The sequence below is a fragment of the Eubalaena glacialis genome, chromosome 14 (genome assembly GCF_028564815.1).
Source record: "Eubalaena glacialis isolate mEubGla1 chromosome 14, mEubGla1.1.hap2.+ XY, whole genome shotgun sequence".
Classification (NCBI taxonomy): Eukaryota; Metazoa; Chordata; class Mammalia; order Artiodactyla; family Balaenidae; genus Eubalaena; species Eubalaena glacialis.
In genome coordinates, this window is record NC_083729.1 from 62,624,705 (window position 1) to 62,642,790 (window position 18,086).

The following is an 18,086-nucleotide window of genomic DNA, read 5'->3' on the forward strand; positions in this document are numbered from 1 at the left end:
ACAGGAAAGCCTATAGCCCAGTAGTTTGGAATGTTTCCAAGGCCACAATTCGACTCCTTGCCTTGTCTGGCAGGCAGGCTTTCCCCTCCCCACTAGGCTTCTGCCTGCTCTAGTCGTCGGTCCGGCTCAAGGGGTGCAATGGCCATCATCCAGATCACCAACCATGGCTGCAGTGTGCAAAAGGGGCGGGAGAACAAAAAACCATGAGACAACACCGTGGCTTCTGAACAGGTACATAGGCTCTCTTATTTAATAGCGGTTAAAAGAGGAAAACGTACAGGAGGAATAAACATGCTCTTTCCACATAAGAGGTTTTCTACTAACCATGAGGCCCATCTGTATCAGTAGCTTTACTGGTTTTAAAGAAAAAAGTTCCCTTTAGAGTTAAAAATGGACTTTCCTAAATTTCCCCCATAAATGTGCAAAATAAAAAGGCCACTTCCAACACATTAGTGAAAAGTAACTGCAAACTCAGGCAAAAGGAGAAAAAAAGAAAAAGAGGCAATGGAAGCAGCCAGGTGCAGAGTCTTGGGAGAAGTGAGGCTACGGTGAGGGGGATTTCTGCAGCAGGCCCCAGGGAGTGTACTTGGAGGCCTCATGGGGAAAGCAATGGGCAACGCCAATCTTGGGGATAAAGGGCCCTGGGTCTGGGATTTGCTGAGCAAGCACTTGTCAAGTGTGCAGGCTGACTTGGAGGCCTGGGAGACAATGAAAATACTGGGGACTGCTCCCTGTAAGCCTGTATATTCCCTTTACCAGTGGGGACTCTGTTGTTTCCAATTTCCAGGTCCTGTTCTTCCCCACCCCCAACAGCTTCATTTACAGTCTACTCAAAGAGATTTTGCTATGAGATATGTTAAAACTATACCAGCTGCCTAAATTACTACTGAAACCCACTAGGGTCCCAAATCTGACTGTCCCTTCAGGAATATGGACCTGGTTTTCCCAAGAACTCAGCCAGCTAGAAGACGGAAAGACCTCCAGGCACCCATGTTCTCGCCTCTTACTGAGGCCTCCAGGGCACGTCTACATCTCTGGGCATTTGAGCCCAGATGTCAGGAGTCTGAGGGGCATGGACACCCATGCTCCGCACAAGTCCTCGCAAGGGCGGGCGCAGCTAGAGGCCTATAGACAAAACTGAAAACTCCTACTTCACCAGTTCAAACAGCTTGGACATTGCTGGTCCCTGTTTTTTTACCTTTCCCTGCTCACCAAGAGTGTGTCGCCACAGACAACTCAGTAGCTGCATGTTGGTTTCGTTAGGGAAGGCTGAGGCAGACCGAGAGGGAAGAAGGGATCTAGCAAAGGATCCACCCTATGAGTCTTGGGCTTGAATAAGCGTTTTCTGTAGAGGGACCTCTGTGTGCCAGGGGCAGAGTAACCCCCGTTCCTCCACGCTGTTCACTTTCTCTTCAATAGCACTGTTTCTCCAGGGTACAGGTTTGCGACCAGGCCAGCAATGATAGCAGTTGAAAAATATTGTGATATGCTTAAGGTTCTCTCCATTCCACTTCAAAAAGTCTCAGCACTCAAAGTGGAAGAGATCTTGCTGTAAACTGGCATGTAGTGAAGGAGGGTGTTTGGGGCCCTTCTGAAGCAATGGGATTAGTGTGGTCATTTCTCGTTCTTTTCTAATAAAGTCCAGAGCCTGAGAGATGGCATTTGGGGTCTCATTCCCATGGACCCCTGCCTTTCCTTGGCTATGGAAGTTCTGGGTGGCAGCACTCATGTCTGAGCCTCATTCTGAGACCCCGGGCAAGCTGCCCAGCCCCTAGGATGAGCCTCAGAAGCCTTCTGCAGAGCCCACACGCGGCCTGGTCTCCAGCTTTGAGGAAGCCTGCGTGTCGGTGTGCATATTTTCTTCCCCATGGTTTTTAAGTTGTGATACAATATTTGGGGGCGGGGGAGTGAAAAAGGAAGCACTGCCTTCCCTAGAAGCAACTCAGCAGCTGACAAAGGGAGTGAAGAATTCTGTCTGATGAGTCTTTCCTTCCACTAACCCAAGCTGGAAATGACTGTGTGGCTTATTTGTCGTTGTTTGGTGATGCACAATTATACTCTTGCCAGTAGCCTTAGTAGCATCTTCCTGAAGTGTCTTAAAGGGCAGATTCCTCTGACTGACCTCATAGTGAAGCCCTTGCATTAAGTCTCGGGAGCCCATTTGGGACAGAGGACACAGCCTCCAAGCTAGCTGGTCCAGGCTCCTTTGCAAACTCCAGAGCTTGAGGGATAGGACTGTAGGCAATCTTGCTCAGATGAAGCCACAAGATAGCTATGGGGACCTCAAAAGGGGATGGAAGCTTTGGGCTTGAGCAAGAAGAGCTTCTTACCCAGGACATGACTTAGTAAGGGACAGCTGTGCCATGGGTAACAAACCACTAGCCATGGCTGACCCGCTCTGCTTCATGGTGACAGTGGTTCCATCACTAAAGGCAACCAGTCCAGCTAGAGCTGTCCCCACAGTACAGAGCTGATGACATTTCCTTTAAAGATGGTGGCCAGAAAGTTGGCTTTAAAACACAAAGGAATGATTCCAAGGTTTTACCTAAGGGTAAAGTAAGGGCCATTTTCAGGCTTCTGGAATCTGACTATCCCAATGACACTGTTGGAAGAGGCCAAGTCTGAGACTCTCTGTCTATGGAATAACTGTTGACCTATGCCCTGAACCAAGTACCCTGACCCTGAAAGAAGGCAATGAGAGGAATGCGGAAGGGCTGGGGCTCTGATTCCATTTGCACTGGCTTTCAAGATCTCCTCCTGGTGTGGGGCAACCTATAGTTAGTCATGAGGTCCAGTTCTTCCCGCTGCACACTCAGCTCTACCATGCCCCAGAAAACTTAGAAGTATAAGCATTGGGTCAGATCTAGGCTAAAAAATGCCATCCTTGAGGGGACTGGAGCGAAGCCGTCATCTTGCCACACAGCACGCTTGTTCACCGGTCAGTGAAAGTCAGTGGACTGAAGAGATGAACCTCCAGAACTGTGTGCTGGTCTTTGATAGACTAAGTAGTAATGTTTTCCAGGCCCTTTCCTTGCATCAGGAAGAATCGGCCTCACCTACACGGTGAATGGGGCACCTAGGAGTGAACAGGATGTACTTTATTATCCTTCTGCCTACTCACCTTACCTCCCAGTGCCAAGTACCCATTTTGTTTGTGTAGTTTCTGAGCCCCAGATCTAAGCTCTAGAGCCACGGATGAAAGGTGGTTTATCATACTGGACTGATGACACCGCCATCTCTAGGAAAATACAGACAGTGTAGTACGACTTCCCCTGAAGCCCAGCCTAGCAACAGCTCGTGGACTTGCTTACCCTTGTGCCTCTTTTACTATAGGGAAAGGTTATGCGAATACTGTACATAGGTTATTAAAAAAATACATTTGCTCTCCTTGAAGAAGAATGCACAAATGCAGGGCCAGCCAGCGCTGGGGCCCGGACTCTGGGGCTGCAGCCAGCAGCCTCTGTGGGCCCGAGGCCCGCCTTCATGAGTGGTGGCTGCTGATGAGTCCCCGGAGTTGCTTGGCCACAGTGTCAATCAATTTCTGCTTGTCTCGCTCATTTTTCCGAAACTGTGCAAACATGTTGTTCTTGCGGCTAGTGTCCTTCATCCTAAACAGAGAAGGGAAGAAAGAGAGCAAAGTGTTTGAGGCGGCAATGGTGGCTAGTGTGCCTTAACCAGCACCCGGAGTTGAGAGAGTCCAGAACACTTCCATTGTCAGGCGCACACTCACCTACTGTTCACGAAGCTGCCCTCCTGGCACCCAAAGCCCTCCCCACTTCAGTCACCTTTGGAGAACGGTCAAGAGCCAGCCATGGCCAATCACCTCCTCATCCATACCCACCCTACCTACTTCCTTCCCTTCTACGCCCAGGTATGCCTCTGTTGTAGGTATCTGGCACCTGCTGCAGCCCTGATGGTCAACAGGACCTCAGAGAATGTCTAAGGTCTTCTCATCACCTCATAAACCTACTAAATCCTGCTGGGACCTTACAGCTGGTATTTGAAAGGTAAAGCAGAACGATGCTCTTAACTAGCAATTCCAAAAGAACATGAGTAACTGAAAGCCACTGTGCATTTCCAAACCCTACTCTATCTGGTTAGTCTATCCTACCGCTAACAAAACCAAGGGCTTGACTGATCTCTTTTCCTTTGCCTCGGGGTAGGGGCCCAGGGGCAGTGAGATGGTAAGAGGGCATGGTGCTGAGGAAAGCAGGTGCCAAAAGGCTGAGCCAACCGGGGCTTTAGGCAAGAGAAGCCCCTAAGTTCTCAACGGCTGCTATGTCTTCAGATCCTGACCTTTGGAAAACTTTCTAACTGGCTCATGCTAAAACTCCAGAGATGGCATATTCCTAGAGCACAAACCATGGGCAGTTCTGGCCACCAATTCCACCAGATGGAGAGACCTAACTGGGAAGCATGGATGGAGAAAGTCAAGGCCAGGCTGAGGTTGCCAGAGCAGCCCCCAAGCCCGACTAAGCCACTGTGATAGATCCCAGAAATCTGTTATTCCCCAAAAAGGGCCCACAGCCCCTGACATCTGTTGGTGATGGTTAACTCTGTCCCCAGCCTCTGCACACTGGACCTCCAGCCCACGGATAGTTCTAATGGTAGAGAATTAAGGACACTGCCCAGACTCATTTCTCCTTGGGCTAGGCGGCTCCTCTCCACCATCCCCCGGGAACTTGGCCAGCTCTCTGACTTCACAGTCCCCTGGCCTGCACGGAGATAGGCTAGGAGAGGGGACGGAAGGAACCTGGCACTTGGGAGTAAACTGCTCTCAGGCAGACTTCCCAGGGCCTTTGGCCAATCCTGCCCCATTTTTTTTTTCCTGTGGGGTGGCCCTGTGCAGAGGGACAGACTAGAGGCCAGTGGGTCAAAAGGCCAGAGAGCCCATAAGGACATTTATATCCATATGGTAGGGAGGTTCTAATGAGCACCATTGCTTTATGGCTCTGGCTGACAGTGACAGCCACAAATGAATTGAGACTTCTCTCTCTGACCTAAGCTTTAGGGCCTTCAGCCTGGAGTTACTCATCAAGCATGCTTAGACACTGTGTATAAGGTACAACCACCCACATGTGGAGGCCTGTGCTTGGACGGGCGGAAGAAGGAGAGATGACAGAGGTTTAGAGGTTTAGGTTGTAAAGAAAGTGCAAAGGTCCCCAAGGCTATGATGATTATTGTATTTGGTCCCTTAAACATTAACTGCACAATTATGTTTGTGGAACTGGCTTGATTTAGGGTTATTTACCCCAGAGAACAGCTCCTTTACCTTTTCTGGATATACTATAAATCTAAAGAAAACCAACACAAAGCAAAACAAAAAGAAATAATAAGCGAATAAAAACACTTCCTACCTTTATAGGACATTTAATTTAACATCCTATGTGATCATTAGTTTCATGACTCCTCAAAGCAGCCCAGAGACAGGCAGCCAGAGCTGGCTTTCAGCTCCCATAGGGAAGTTCCAGAAATAAGGTAGGAGAAAGGGAAAAAGAGGGTGGTCTCTAGGCCCCAGAGGCCAGGATGTTTTAGCCATTAAGACCTGGAGTTGGGATTACTTGAAAGAGAAACTCAAGTGCCCTGAGGGCTGATGGTGGCATGCTGGTTTGTACCCTGGAATGCTCTAAAACCAAAGGAGAGCCCTCCCCATGCCCCACTGCATTCTGTAAGCCTAGGATCTGGATCTACTTTGGCTACGGCCGCCTCTCAATGAACGGGGGCCCCTTCTCTTTCCTGAATTGTCCTCATCAGGTCTTTGGGCCTTTCCATGTCTCACCCTGCTAAGACGTGTCAGGTTGCAAAGGAGAGAGTGTCAAGGGGAAAGCAGGAATGGGTCAGGTAAAGGGATTGATTCCTATGAGGCTGGGAAATACAGATTTTAGTGATCTGGGTGGCCTTTGGCCCTGTTGTGTTTGGAAGGGAGCTTTTAAACCCCGCTGATCGCTCGGGCTAAGCACATGGCTTTATTACTGGCTAGGCCTCCAGAATGCTACCGAGAGGCTGATTATTTTAGCCTGTTGTTGATCCATAGGAAGTAGATGAGACAGTACTTCTTGGATCTAGAGATTCTCAGGAACAGAGGAGTAAAGAACGGTTGAGAGGCAACTGGCCAAAGGAATCCTAGAGCCCATTTAGACACATAATGAATATGACATCTAAGCACCAACTCAAAAGCCATTTCAGCTGGGTACTGAGAACTCTGGGATGAAGCCTTGCTTCTAATAAAGAGTCTTCGATGACATCTAAGCACCAACTCAAAAGCCATTTCAGCTGGGTACTGAGAACTCTGGGATGAGGCCTTGCCTCTAATAAAGAGTCTTCGATGGGAGATCTTAAAGCCATGGGCCTCACCACTGGGAGGGAGGGGAGACTGCTGAGGAGCTCCCTTGTGTCAGGGCTGAATTGCCAGGGCTAGTCCGGGCTAGGCCCTGGGCCAGCAAGAGTACTGAGTGTGCCAGGAAGCTGGGTGGGAACAACCCTTCACCTGGCACCGATGGGGGAAAATCCCTGTTACCACTCCCAGCCCCAAAGGAATTGGTAAGCCAAGGGTCACTCTAAGGACCAAGGAGAGAGGAGGCGGCCAGCCAGTTGGCATCAGACTGGTTTAGTAGATTAGTATGTCAGGGTGGGGACAACTCACAGGGTAGGGATATTAGTGTAGTCATTAGTGTCAATGAGGAGACCAGAAGGACTTGCCTCAAAGCGATGGAAAAGGCCCAAGTGAATAATATACTTACTCTCTAGATATCCTAGGGAAGAAGGTCATTGGGAGAGAGAACCATGGGAAACAAAGTCAAAATGGAAACATCAGTCTCTGTCTTGATCTGGAGAAAGTCAGCTCTGGGCTCTTAGTTTCTTGGCTCCAAACACACACCTCTGCCTCCTCCCCTTCTCTCCCCTGTTATGTTGCACAGTGGAAGGTACACCTCAGCCTCTGCTTCTGTCTAAGGCTCCACTCTGGCCTCCTGGACTCTGATCCTTGCCTTGCTAGGATTTGAGACCTGCTTGGCTGGCTATATACGCAGACTTGCTACACTGTCGAGATGCAAGGCACTCTCCTAGGAAGCTTCTAAGAAGCCAGCGGTTATCTAGTTCAATGACAAGAAAAAGCTTCCCTTTTACATGGGGTCTTAGTCTCTGGTCTGCCAGCTCTCAACTAGGTAAGCTAAAGCCAGAGCCAGGCTACAATGAATAGCAGATTCCAGCATCTGGGTGACGTATTGGTTAGTGAGATGTTCCAGGGCTGGCTAACTCAATCTCAGTGGAATCATCTCTCCGTCAGAGATGCTACAGCCCTGTAGCAGGACTTTTGCGGGCCAGTGACTGCCTAAGGCAAGAATTAGGCACCTCCAACACAGCTTTCTTGGGACAGTCAGCACAGTAAAGCTCAATCTGGCAGGGGCGGGGCTTGGAGGGGCAGGTGAAGGTTTCAGTAATTTCAGAAGTTTCTCTGCTAGGAACCAGAAGCCATCTGTTCTGTGGGGCTGTTCTCCATCCATCATCATACCCCAGATGGCTGGGGCCAGGCTCACTCTGTTCACCAGGCTGAACTGAGCCCCAAACTAAGGCATCTTCCTTTCTCCTCTTGTCATCTCTAGGTAAGCTCTGAGGTAATGTCAGAGCCCAACTGACCCATACTTGCCCTAGCTTGTCAAGGCTCAGGAATTAAGAGGCTACAAGAGGAAGACTGGCCTGCCAAATCCAATGATGGAGACCGCTGAGAGCACCTATGGCGACTTTAAGAATGGGGCCTCTTTGCGGTCTTTTCAAGGTATTGGCAAAGAGAAAATTATCCTCTATACCAACCCGCCATCCCCATTTCCCCACCCCCCAACACAGACCACTGGATGGGTACTCACTTCTCAAGCAGGGTCAGAGCTGTCACAGGGTTTACCCGGAGGTACTTGCAGGTGGGCTGACCATAGTCAGCAAGGTAGGTTGACCAATCCCACTGGAGGAAGAGATCTAAAAGCTGTAAAATATCCAAACCCCCACCCCAGTTATTCATCAGACAGATAAGACAAATCAGGATCGCAGAAACCCCTAGCATCCTTCACTACCATCTATAGTAGACTTGAAAAATAAAATTAAAAATATAGTAAGAGAAAGAATGGCTATAGACTGTATTGCAATTAAGGAAATAAACGAGTAATCACTATAAGGCAGAGTCATCTCTTCCATAAGCAGTGTAATGTTGCTAAGAGTACATGCCGTTAGCAGACAGCTCTCAGAGGCAGGCCTGTAATGAAACTAACATTGGACTGAATCAAAACACAAGACTATCATAATGATCACTTATTCGCTTAATAAATACTTGTGAAATGCCTTCCATGTGCCAAGCACCATTCTAGGAGCTCAGAATTCAACAGTGAACAAATAAAGGTGGATGTGTCCAGTGCCACATATGCAACTATATGAGCTTTCAGGTTGGAAGCTCTGGGTTCAAGTACTAGTTTCATGACTTGCTGCGTTGACTTTGCCCAAGTTACTCCGTTGATATAGACACGTGCACATGCCAGAAACAAACCAGACACACAGACAACACAGAAACACTGAACCAAGGCATAAATGGGCCATGTAATATTTACATGAGGCAACATACTACACCTATGTGGACACTGGCTGAACAGATGGAAATCTGTTAACTAAATACATTTTGTCAAAGGCTTTCTTTCCCAGCCAGCTTTAGTCTCAGGCATCACTCTAATAAATATTTAAAAATTGTAACTGAATAAAGCTAAAAAAGAAAAATGGAATCAGTGCCTTTCAAAGGTAGGGGTGATGAAAGGGGAGGTGTTAGCTTCCCTCTATAAACTTCTAGAGGGGTCACCGTCCCAGACTCACATCATTACATAGAAGAAGGGCCTTCAAGCTGGCTTTCTAGCAATGAGATACATATAAGTGCTTTTGGACTCAAGACATTTCTCTACCTCTCCCTTTCCAAGAGATAACAGTTGATGAAGATTGTAGATGGCTATCACTCTGTGCAGAACAAAGAGAGGCTTAGAGTCAATCCAATGCCGGAGCCTGGGCTCTTAGGCACACCTTCTTCCCTTGTCTGTCTTCACTGCCCAGCTGGGCAAATGGGCAGTGTGGGCCTTGCCCTACTTGGCCAAGCTTCCTCTTCTATCCACTCTCTTAGAATGGCTGTTAGGAACTTCCTCAGACAGGATGGGAATTGGCTGAAGTCCCCCAAATTTTGCTAAAACAGAGAAAAGCCCCTACACCCTCAGCCAAGAAAGGGATGCTAAAGATGAGAGGAGGCGGGGAGAGAGACAGACACGTTGGTTGGCCTGGGTCAGCACAGCCCCAAAAGGCCCTCTCAGGTCTCTTTTAGGTCATGCCTATTTTAGTTGGCAAGTAAAAGGGCTTCTACCACTTCCTTTTGCTGTCCCCAGGCCTTGCAGAGCTCTCCTTTAGAAGAAATATTTCCTTGACTTCCTATTCTAATCTTAGTATTTCTATCCCATAGTGTCCAAAGACCCATCAAGACAGTTCCTCCTAGGAAGCATGACAGACACTTGGCATGTCCCTTGTTCTAAAGGTCTTCTACAAATATGATTACACTTTCCCCCAAATCCCAAGGAAAAAAATATGAAAAAGATAGCACTTTCTTAATTAAAATTTTTTCTCAGAAAATTTAAAAATCCTTTTACTGTTTGCATGCTAGGGAGCTAACAAAAGAAGGGTGAAAGAAAAACAAATAAGTTTAATTGGAAAAACATGAAAACATGATTTCTTAAAGCTATTTCAGGTATTACTTTTCAGATGTGGACATATATATGCATTTAATAAAACTACCTTCTCTACTCTCGAATTCCTAATTTCAGTGATGGAATTAATGGTATCAGTATTTTCTGATTTACTGCAAAGAACACCATGTCTTTTGGGCTAATGAAACCTGGGTAAATCACTAGTGGGGTGTGGAGGGCAGTTCATAACTTAGCTCTAAGGTTTTCTATTTTTAAATTCTTGCCATAGTCTCTCAATGCCAGTACTGAGACTAAGCTCTGGGATGACAAGCTACCTAATTTATCCCACTCCGGGCATGGAAGCTACACAAACTCTATTAAGCTCAACCAGTATAAGCCTGTAGCTTACACTCTGGGTCTGTGCTGCTTTCTACAGTTCTTTTCAGTGGCCTGTACCTAGGTCTGATGGCCTCCTCTGAGACAGACGGACACATACTAGAGTCTGGGTGGGACTTAACTAAGTTAACTGCCTTGGGGTGCAGTTCTACTGGATTCCTTAGAAACAGTGTTAGAATAAGAGAACAAGAAAACCGGCAGGCCTGTTTATCAATACAGCACTTTGGTCTCCAGACTATGATTTTCAAAGGTGAACCAGGCCCTCTCAGCCTAGCTCTCTGCATGCAATGGCCTTGTTAAATCTCGATAAAGTCTCTCTCAAGGATGCAGAACATTCAGTCATCACTAACGATCACATTCTTTTTTATTTAAAAAATTTTTCATTTGGAAATAATTTTCAATTTATCAGAAAGTTCTAAGAATAGACGTAGTATAAGGAGCACCATATACCCTCCTCCCAGATCCATGCATTGTCAACATTTTACCCCATACGCTCCATCATTTGTGTTCTCTCTCTCTTTCTTTCTTTGCACACACAGTATTTCTTTTTGGAGTCTCTTGAGAGTAAATTACATATATCATGGCCCTTTATCACCCAATATTTCAGTGTTCCTAAGAATTAGGGCTATTCTCATAATCACGGTATGGTTTTTAACTTTAATAAATTTAATATTGGTACTGTCTATACCTTAATTTTATAAATTGACCCAATAATATCCTGCATAGCCTTTTTGTTTATTTAGGATTAGGTATTACATTTAGTTATCTACTGAGCCTACTTTAATCTGGACTATTTCCACAGTCTGTTTCTTTCTTATACGATATTGACATGTTTGAAGGATGTCAACTCTTCAAAAGTTCCCTGCCTCCTTTTTCCCACCTTAGTTTTGGTTTTTCTAATGCTTATAATAAGATATAAGACATGCATTTCTGGCCAGAATATTACATGTGATGTTATGTCCTCCTCGGGGCATCACATCTGGAGGTATACAATATACAGTGTTCATTTGTCTCTCATTGGTGATATTAATTTGGATCACCCAGTCAAGACGTTGTCTGATTTCTCCACCGTCTAGGTATTACGTTTTCTTTTGCAACTAGGAAGCAATTGAGGAGACAATTTAAGACCATGTGAATATACTGCTCCTGGTTAAAATTTCCCCTTAGATTTAGCAACTATTGAGGATTCTTCTTCGATTTGGTCTTTACTATGATGGTCTCACACTGATGACATTCCAATTCAATCCTTCCCTCCACGTTTATCAGTTGTCACTCAGCATTCTACCATAAGCAAGTGCTCTCTCCTTCTCCCCCATTAATTTATCTATTTTATTATTGGTATGGATTCATGGGTTTCCATTTTTTCAATGGTTTATATTCATTACTATACCTAATTACTTTGATGTTCTAATTGTCCCAGGTTTGGCAAGTGGGAGATCTGTCAAGCTAGAGCCTGTGCCCTTGTGACATGCCCCCATGATTTTTTTTTTTCAGGACTTCCTTACTTTCTGGCATAACAAGGTGTTGCAGGTTCATCTTGTATCTACCATGCCCAGCTCTGAAATCAGCCATTTCTCTGAACAGCCCTGGTTTCTTTTAGTGGGAAAGTTATTAGAGATCAAGATTTGGGTGCTAGGTGTGCTCATTGCTACTTGGGGACAATCTATGGGGAGTTAAGCCCTCTCAGCGGACAGAGCTAGGAAATATATGCATGTAATCCACATATACACACGCACACATATACATACATACATACATGTGTACTTATATAAGCATGTATGCACACACATTTTAGAAATCATGAGTTTACACCAATACCTCCAATTCTAATCATTCTCACAGAGTTCTTTTTTGCCTTCCTCTATTCCATATATGCATGTGCTTTCTTCCACAGTGAGAATCCTGGCTCTCAACGAATCATCTCATTCACTAATTTGCTCAATCCTATAATATATCTAAAATCAGTTCAGAATTGTTTGTATATACCACTACAAAAAAAAAAAAAGCCTGCTAAAAAGAGTTTGAGATTTGTTTGCAATTTCCTCTCCCAACCTGATTGTGTATAATCAAAGCCTATGCTAATAAGCCACTTGGATTAGTCCTTTTTTAATTTTCCCTTCAGTTTGGTTATGGTATTCATCTAAATACAACTGGGTTCATTTGTTTCCATTTGCTTTTAGTTTTAGGCTCCTCCCTCCCATCCTTCTTAACTTAATTTTTTACATATGTAGGACATTAACATGCTTCCAAAAGTCAAAACAATACAAAAATGTTAACTCAGAAAAGTGTCACTCTTTCCCTTGTTGTATCCCTTTCACCCCAATTCCTACCATGCCTTATAGGTACCCAACTCCATTGTTTTTGGATTTGTCCTTCCTGTTTCTATTTGTAAAGATAAGCAGATACACGTATGCTTTCTTATTCCCTCCTCTTTCTTTCACAGAAAGTAGCATACTATATATGCATTTTAAGGCATCTTACTTCTTGATGTTTATAAGTAGGTGGTGGATGGAGAAGAAGAAAAAAGAGGAGCCTCAAAGGTGGGAGACTGAACTTAAGATCACTATTCCTCAAACTTTATTGAGTATCACTTTTGCAGTTTTTACCACATCCTCATGCCACATGTGTTATTATTAACTTAACGTTTTTGTTTGTATTGATTCATATTTTGGTCATAAAAATTTTTTAAACGATACTTTACATCATTTTCACAAATGGGAAACCATTCATACTTGTCAGAAATAGAAGATAACTCACATACTAGCACCACAATGAGACGTTCCCTTTGTCATCACAAAGACTGTAACATGATTTAGTGTTTAATGGTGCATCTGGGTACTGTCTAAACCTGTATCTCAAGTACCACTTCATATGGCCTTCTGTACCTCCAGTATTCCATCCACACTATGTCTTGGGATTAGTTTGTGACTTCAGTCAAGAGTTAAGTGATGACAGTGTGCCTGGAATAGTGTTAAGTGGTGTATGTGCACAAGGAAGCACCTATAACATTAGTCTCATTATAAGAGAAGATCAGTGTACACATGGGCCCTGTGTCCTGGTCTGGTCAGGAGAGTCCATAGCCAAGGGTCTGGTTTGGCTGGTAAGGCCTGGTGAGCCTGTATGAGCTGGAGCAACTTGCGAACACAACCACAAGGACAGTTCATTTTTCTCATCACCACGTATCCTCATTAGTTAGTGGGTTTCCATGTAGTTGGCTTTTGATAAGCTCTTACTTCTGTGTCAGGACAGTGTTAAAATTCTTGATTCTCCATGTGATGACTTCTGATTGAATTTACAGAACCACACTGTGGGCCTGCACTATGTTCATTCTATTTATATTTCTTAAGAGTTGCATAAAAATTATAACCTTCTTAAATTTAAAAAGATCAAGTGAAGTGACCTCTTCTATTTACTCATAGGATTTGAAACATGAATAATAAAACATATTTGCTTATATTGGATGTTCTTAATGAAGATATAAACCCACTGAATTCAGCAAATGTTTTTAAAAGCATCTAATATATGCAAGGACAGGGGTTGGCCTTTCAAGTGATATTAAAATATGTGGTTCTCCCTCACATAGAATATTGTAAAAGAAAAACATAAATAACTGTAATCCAAGGCAAATAAGTTAAATGCTATTAAGTGACATATTCTTCTTCTTTTTGAACTATCAACCAAACATTTTGCAAGTTTTTCCACTTATAACAAAATTTAAAGAGCAAATATAAATTGTGGTTCAAAACACACACACACGTGCATTGGGTTTAAGTTTACTTTGATTATCAGACAATGTCTTAAAGGTGATGACAATCATCTCAGCAATAACAAATACGTTACAATTATATCTCTGTCATAGAGTCAAATATGGAAATTTGCCTGCATTTTATTAACATCAGTGGCAGATTTTGTTTTTTAAAAAATTTTTATTTTGAAATAATTTTAGACTTACATACAAGTTGCAAAAATAGTTTAGACAGTTCCTCTATACCCTTCACCCAGCTTCTCTAATGTCCACATATTATATTACAATGATCAGAACCAAGAAATCAACATTGGTACAATACTATTAACTAAACTATGATTTCATTCCATTTTCACCAGATTTTCTACTAATGTCTTTTTTCTGATCCAATCCAGTATCCCACATTTCATTTAATCATCATGCCTCCTGAGACTCTTCCAATGGGCTATAGTTCCTCATTCTTATCTTTCAAGACCTTGATACTTACACTTTACTTTCAGTCATTTAAATTTTTTTTTTTTCTTTGGCTGTGCCACGCAGCATGCGGGATCTTAGTTCTCCAACCAGGGATCAAACCTGTGTTCCCTGCAGTGGAAGTGCGGAGTCTTAACCACTGGACCACTGCGGAAGTCCCCAGTCATTTATTTTGCAGAATGTCCCTTAATTTGGGTCTGCCCAATATTTGTTTATGGTTAGATTGAGGCAGTAGTTCTCAACTAGGGGAGATCTTGCCTCCCATGGGACATCTGACAATGTCTGAGACATTCTGGGTTGTAACAAGGCTGGGTGATGGTAGTGGTGGTGATGCTGCTGGCATTGAGTCAGTAGAAGCCAGGAATGCTGCTAAACATCCTACAGTTCTCAAGACAGCCCCACGACAAAGGATTACCAACCCCAAATGGCAATAGTGTCGAGGTTAAGAAACTCTGGATTGCGGCTTCCCTGGTGGCGCAGTGGTTGGGAGCCCGCCTGCCAATGCAGGGGACACGGGTTCGTGCCCCGGTCCGGGAGGATCCCACATGCCGCGGAGCGGCTGGGCCCGTGAGCCACAACTACTGAGCCTGCGCGTCTGGAGCCTGTGCTCCGCAACGGGAGAGGCCGCAACAGTGAGGGGCCCGCGCACTGCGATGAGGAGTGGCCCCCGCTCTCCGCAACTGGAGAAAGCCCTCGCACAGAAACAAAGACCCAACACAGCCAAAAATAAAAAATAAATAAATAAATAAATTTATAAAAAAAAAAAAAAAAAGAAACTCTGGATTGAGGTTATGCATTTTTTTTTTTTTTTGCAAAAATACTATAGAAAAGGAGTGATACTGCCCCGTGCTCAGTGCATCATATCAGGTATATATGATGCCCACATATCTCATTATTGATCACTTGGTTAAGGTGGTGAGTTTCTCTACTGCAAAGTTATTACTTTTACCTTTGTAAATAATTAATACATTTCTTATGGGAGATATACTTTAATACTATGCAAATATCCTGTTTCTCCTCAAACTTTTGTCCACTAACTTTAACATCCATTGGTGGATCCTGCCTACAACAATATTTATTATTAATATTGATAATATTAATAATTTTAATATATGTAGGCATTAAATGGAATTCTCCTGTGAGGAAAAGTGCTGTCCCTTTTCCTCCATTTATTTGTTTGTCCAATTATTTATATCAGTATGACCTCACAGATATTTATTTTATTTCATGGGTTATAATCTAATACAATCATTATTCACGTTGTTTTTCAAATTATTCTGGCTTTGGCCATTAAGGACGCCTTCAGACTGGCTCTCCTGTGTATTTTCCACCTGTCCCTATCCTTTCTTGAACAATTCCTTACTTGCTGGCACTATAAAATGTTCCAAGCTCATCTTGCACTTTCCCTGCCCTTGCTTTGGAACCAGTTACTTCTCCAAGGAGCTCTAGTTCCTTGTTTTGGGGAATGGTTTTTAGAAACCAAGATCTGAGCACTTAGCATGCTCATTTCTTTTTCTTTTTCTTTTTTTTTTAAACATTTTTATTGGAGTATAATTGCCTTACAATGGTGTGTTAGTTTCTGCTTTATAACAAAGTGAATCAGTTATACATATACATATGTTCCCATATCTCTTCCCTCTTGCATCTCCCTCCCACCCTCCCTATCCCACCCCTCTAGGTGGTCACAAAGCACTGAAGCATGCTCATTTCTATTGAGGTGTTATTGCCTCTAGGCCCTCTCAGTGGACAGAGCTAGGAAATATATGTATGTTTATTAACACATCTATATCTTTTGTGAATATATTTTAAAATCATGAGTTCATATTTGATGTCTATGATTCCAGTCAAACACCAGAGGATTCATTCTCTCCTTCCCTCTTTCCTTATTTATCACTTCTTTCTCTGACAATCAGAAACCTGGCTCTCATTATATTTTACTTATTGGTTCAATCCTAGTGCAGTATAAAGTAGTTTCAGAATTGCTAATCCACACCCATGTGAGAAAAACAAGTTTACTAACTAGAGGATAGTATTTTCATACAGTTGTTTTTTGTCTTTAGCCTTACAATTTCTAGTCAGAATACTGGTTTTATTTTTTTAATTTTATTTATTTATTTATTTATATCTTTATTGGAGTATACTTGGTTTACAATGGTGTGTTAGTTCCTGCTGCATAACAGAGTGAATCAGCTATACATATACATATATCCCCATATCTCCTCCCTCTGGCATTTCCCTCCCACCGTCCCTATCCCACCCCTCTAGGTGGACACAAAGCACCGAGCTGATCTCCCTGTGCTATGCGGCTGCTTCCCACTAGCTATCTATTTTACATTTGGTAGTGTATATATGTCCATGCCACTCTCTCACTTCATCCCAGCTTACCCTTCCCCCTCTCCGTGTCCTCAATTCCACTCTCTATGTCTGGGTCTATATTCCTGTCCTGCCCCCAGGTTCTTCAGAACAATTGTTTTCTTTAAGATTCCATATATATGTGTTAGCATACAGTATTTGTTCTTCTCTTTCTGACTTACTTCACTCTGTATGCCAGTCTCTAGGTCCATCCACCTCACTACAAATAATTCAATTTTGTTTCTTTTTATGGCTGAGTAATATTCCATTGTATATATGTGTCACATCTTCTTTATCCATTCATCTGTTGATGGACACTTAGGTTGCTTCCATGTCCTGGCTATTGGAAATAGAGCTGCATTGTGGTACATGACTGTTTTTGAATTATGGTTTTTTCATAGGGTATATGCCCAGTAGTGGGATTGCTGGGTTGTATAGCAGTTCTATTTTTAGTTCTTTGAGGAACCTCCATACTGTTCTCCATAGTGGCAGTATCAATTTACATTCCCACCAACAGTGCAAGAGGGTTCCCTTTTCTCCACACCCTCTCCAGCATTTGTTGTTTGTAGATTTTCTGATGATGCCCATTCTGACCAGTGTGAGGTGATACCTCACTGTAGTTTTGAGTTGCATTTCTCTAATGATCAGTGATGTTGAGCAGCTTTTCATGTGCTTCTTGGCCATCTGTATATCTTCTTTGGAAAAAATGTCTATTTAGGTCTTCTGCCCATTTTCTGATTGGGTTGTTTGTTTTTTTGATATTGAGCTGCATGAGCTGTTTATATATTTTGGAGATTAATCCTTTGTCCGCTGATTCGTTCGCAAATATTTTCTCCCATTCTAAGGTTTGTCTTTTCCTCTTGTTTGTGGTTTCCTTTGCTTTGCAAAAGCTTTTAAGTTTCATTAGGTCCCATTTGTTTATTTTTGTTTTTATTTCCATTACTCTAGGAGGTGGATCAAAAAAGATCTTGCTGTGATTTATATCAAAGAGAGTTCTTCCTATGTTTTCCACTAAGAGTATTATAGTGCCCAGTCTTCCATTTAGGTGTCTAATACATTTTGAGTTTATTTTCGTGTATGGTGTTAGGGAGTGTTCTAATTTCATTCTTTTACATGTAGCTGTCCAGTTTTCTCAGCACCACTTATTGAAGAGACTGCCTTTTCTCCATTGTATATCCTTGCCTACTTTGTCATAGATGAGTTGACCATAGGTGCATGGGATTATCTCTGGGCTTTCTATCCTGTTTCATTGATCTATATTTCTGTTTTTGTGCCAGTACCATACTGTCTTGATTACTGTAGCTTTGTAGTATAGTCTGAAGTCAGGGAGCCTGATTCCTCCAGCTCTGTTTTTTTCCCTCAAGACTGCTTTGGCTATTTGGGGTCTTTTGTGTCCCCATACAAATTTTAAGATTTTTTGTTCT

The 18,086-nt window shown here is 43.4% G+C and overlaps 1 protein-coding gene across 2 annotated transcripts in view; it reads right to left on the reverse strand.

The window, feature by feature from the left end:
- Window positions 1–243: 243 nt before the first annotated feature.
- EXOC6B (exocyst complex component 6B) overlaps window positions 244–18,086 on the reverse strand; it is a 732,384-nt gene continuing 714,541 nt past the window's right edge. For both annotated transcript variants that reach the window (XM_061168666.1, XM_061168665.1), the window contains 2 exons: window positions 7,863–7,975; window positions 244–3,608 (listed from right to left, as the gene is read on the reverse strand). In XM_061168666.1, coding sequence (XP_061024649.1) covers window positions 3,482–3,608; window positions 7,863–7,975 — 240 coding nt within the window. In that variant the 3' untranslated portion in view covers window positions 244–3,481. The remainder of the gene's footprint in view (window positions 3,609–7,862; window positions 7,976–18,086) is intronic.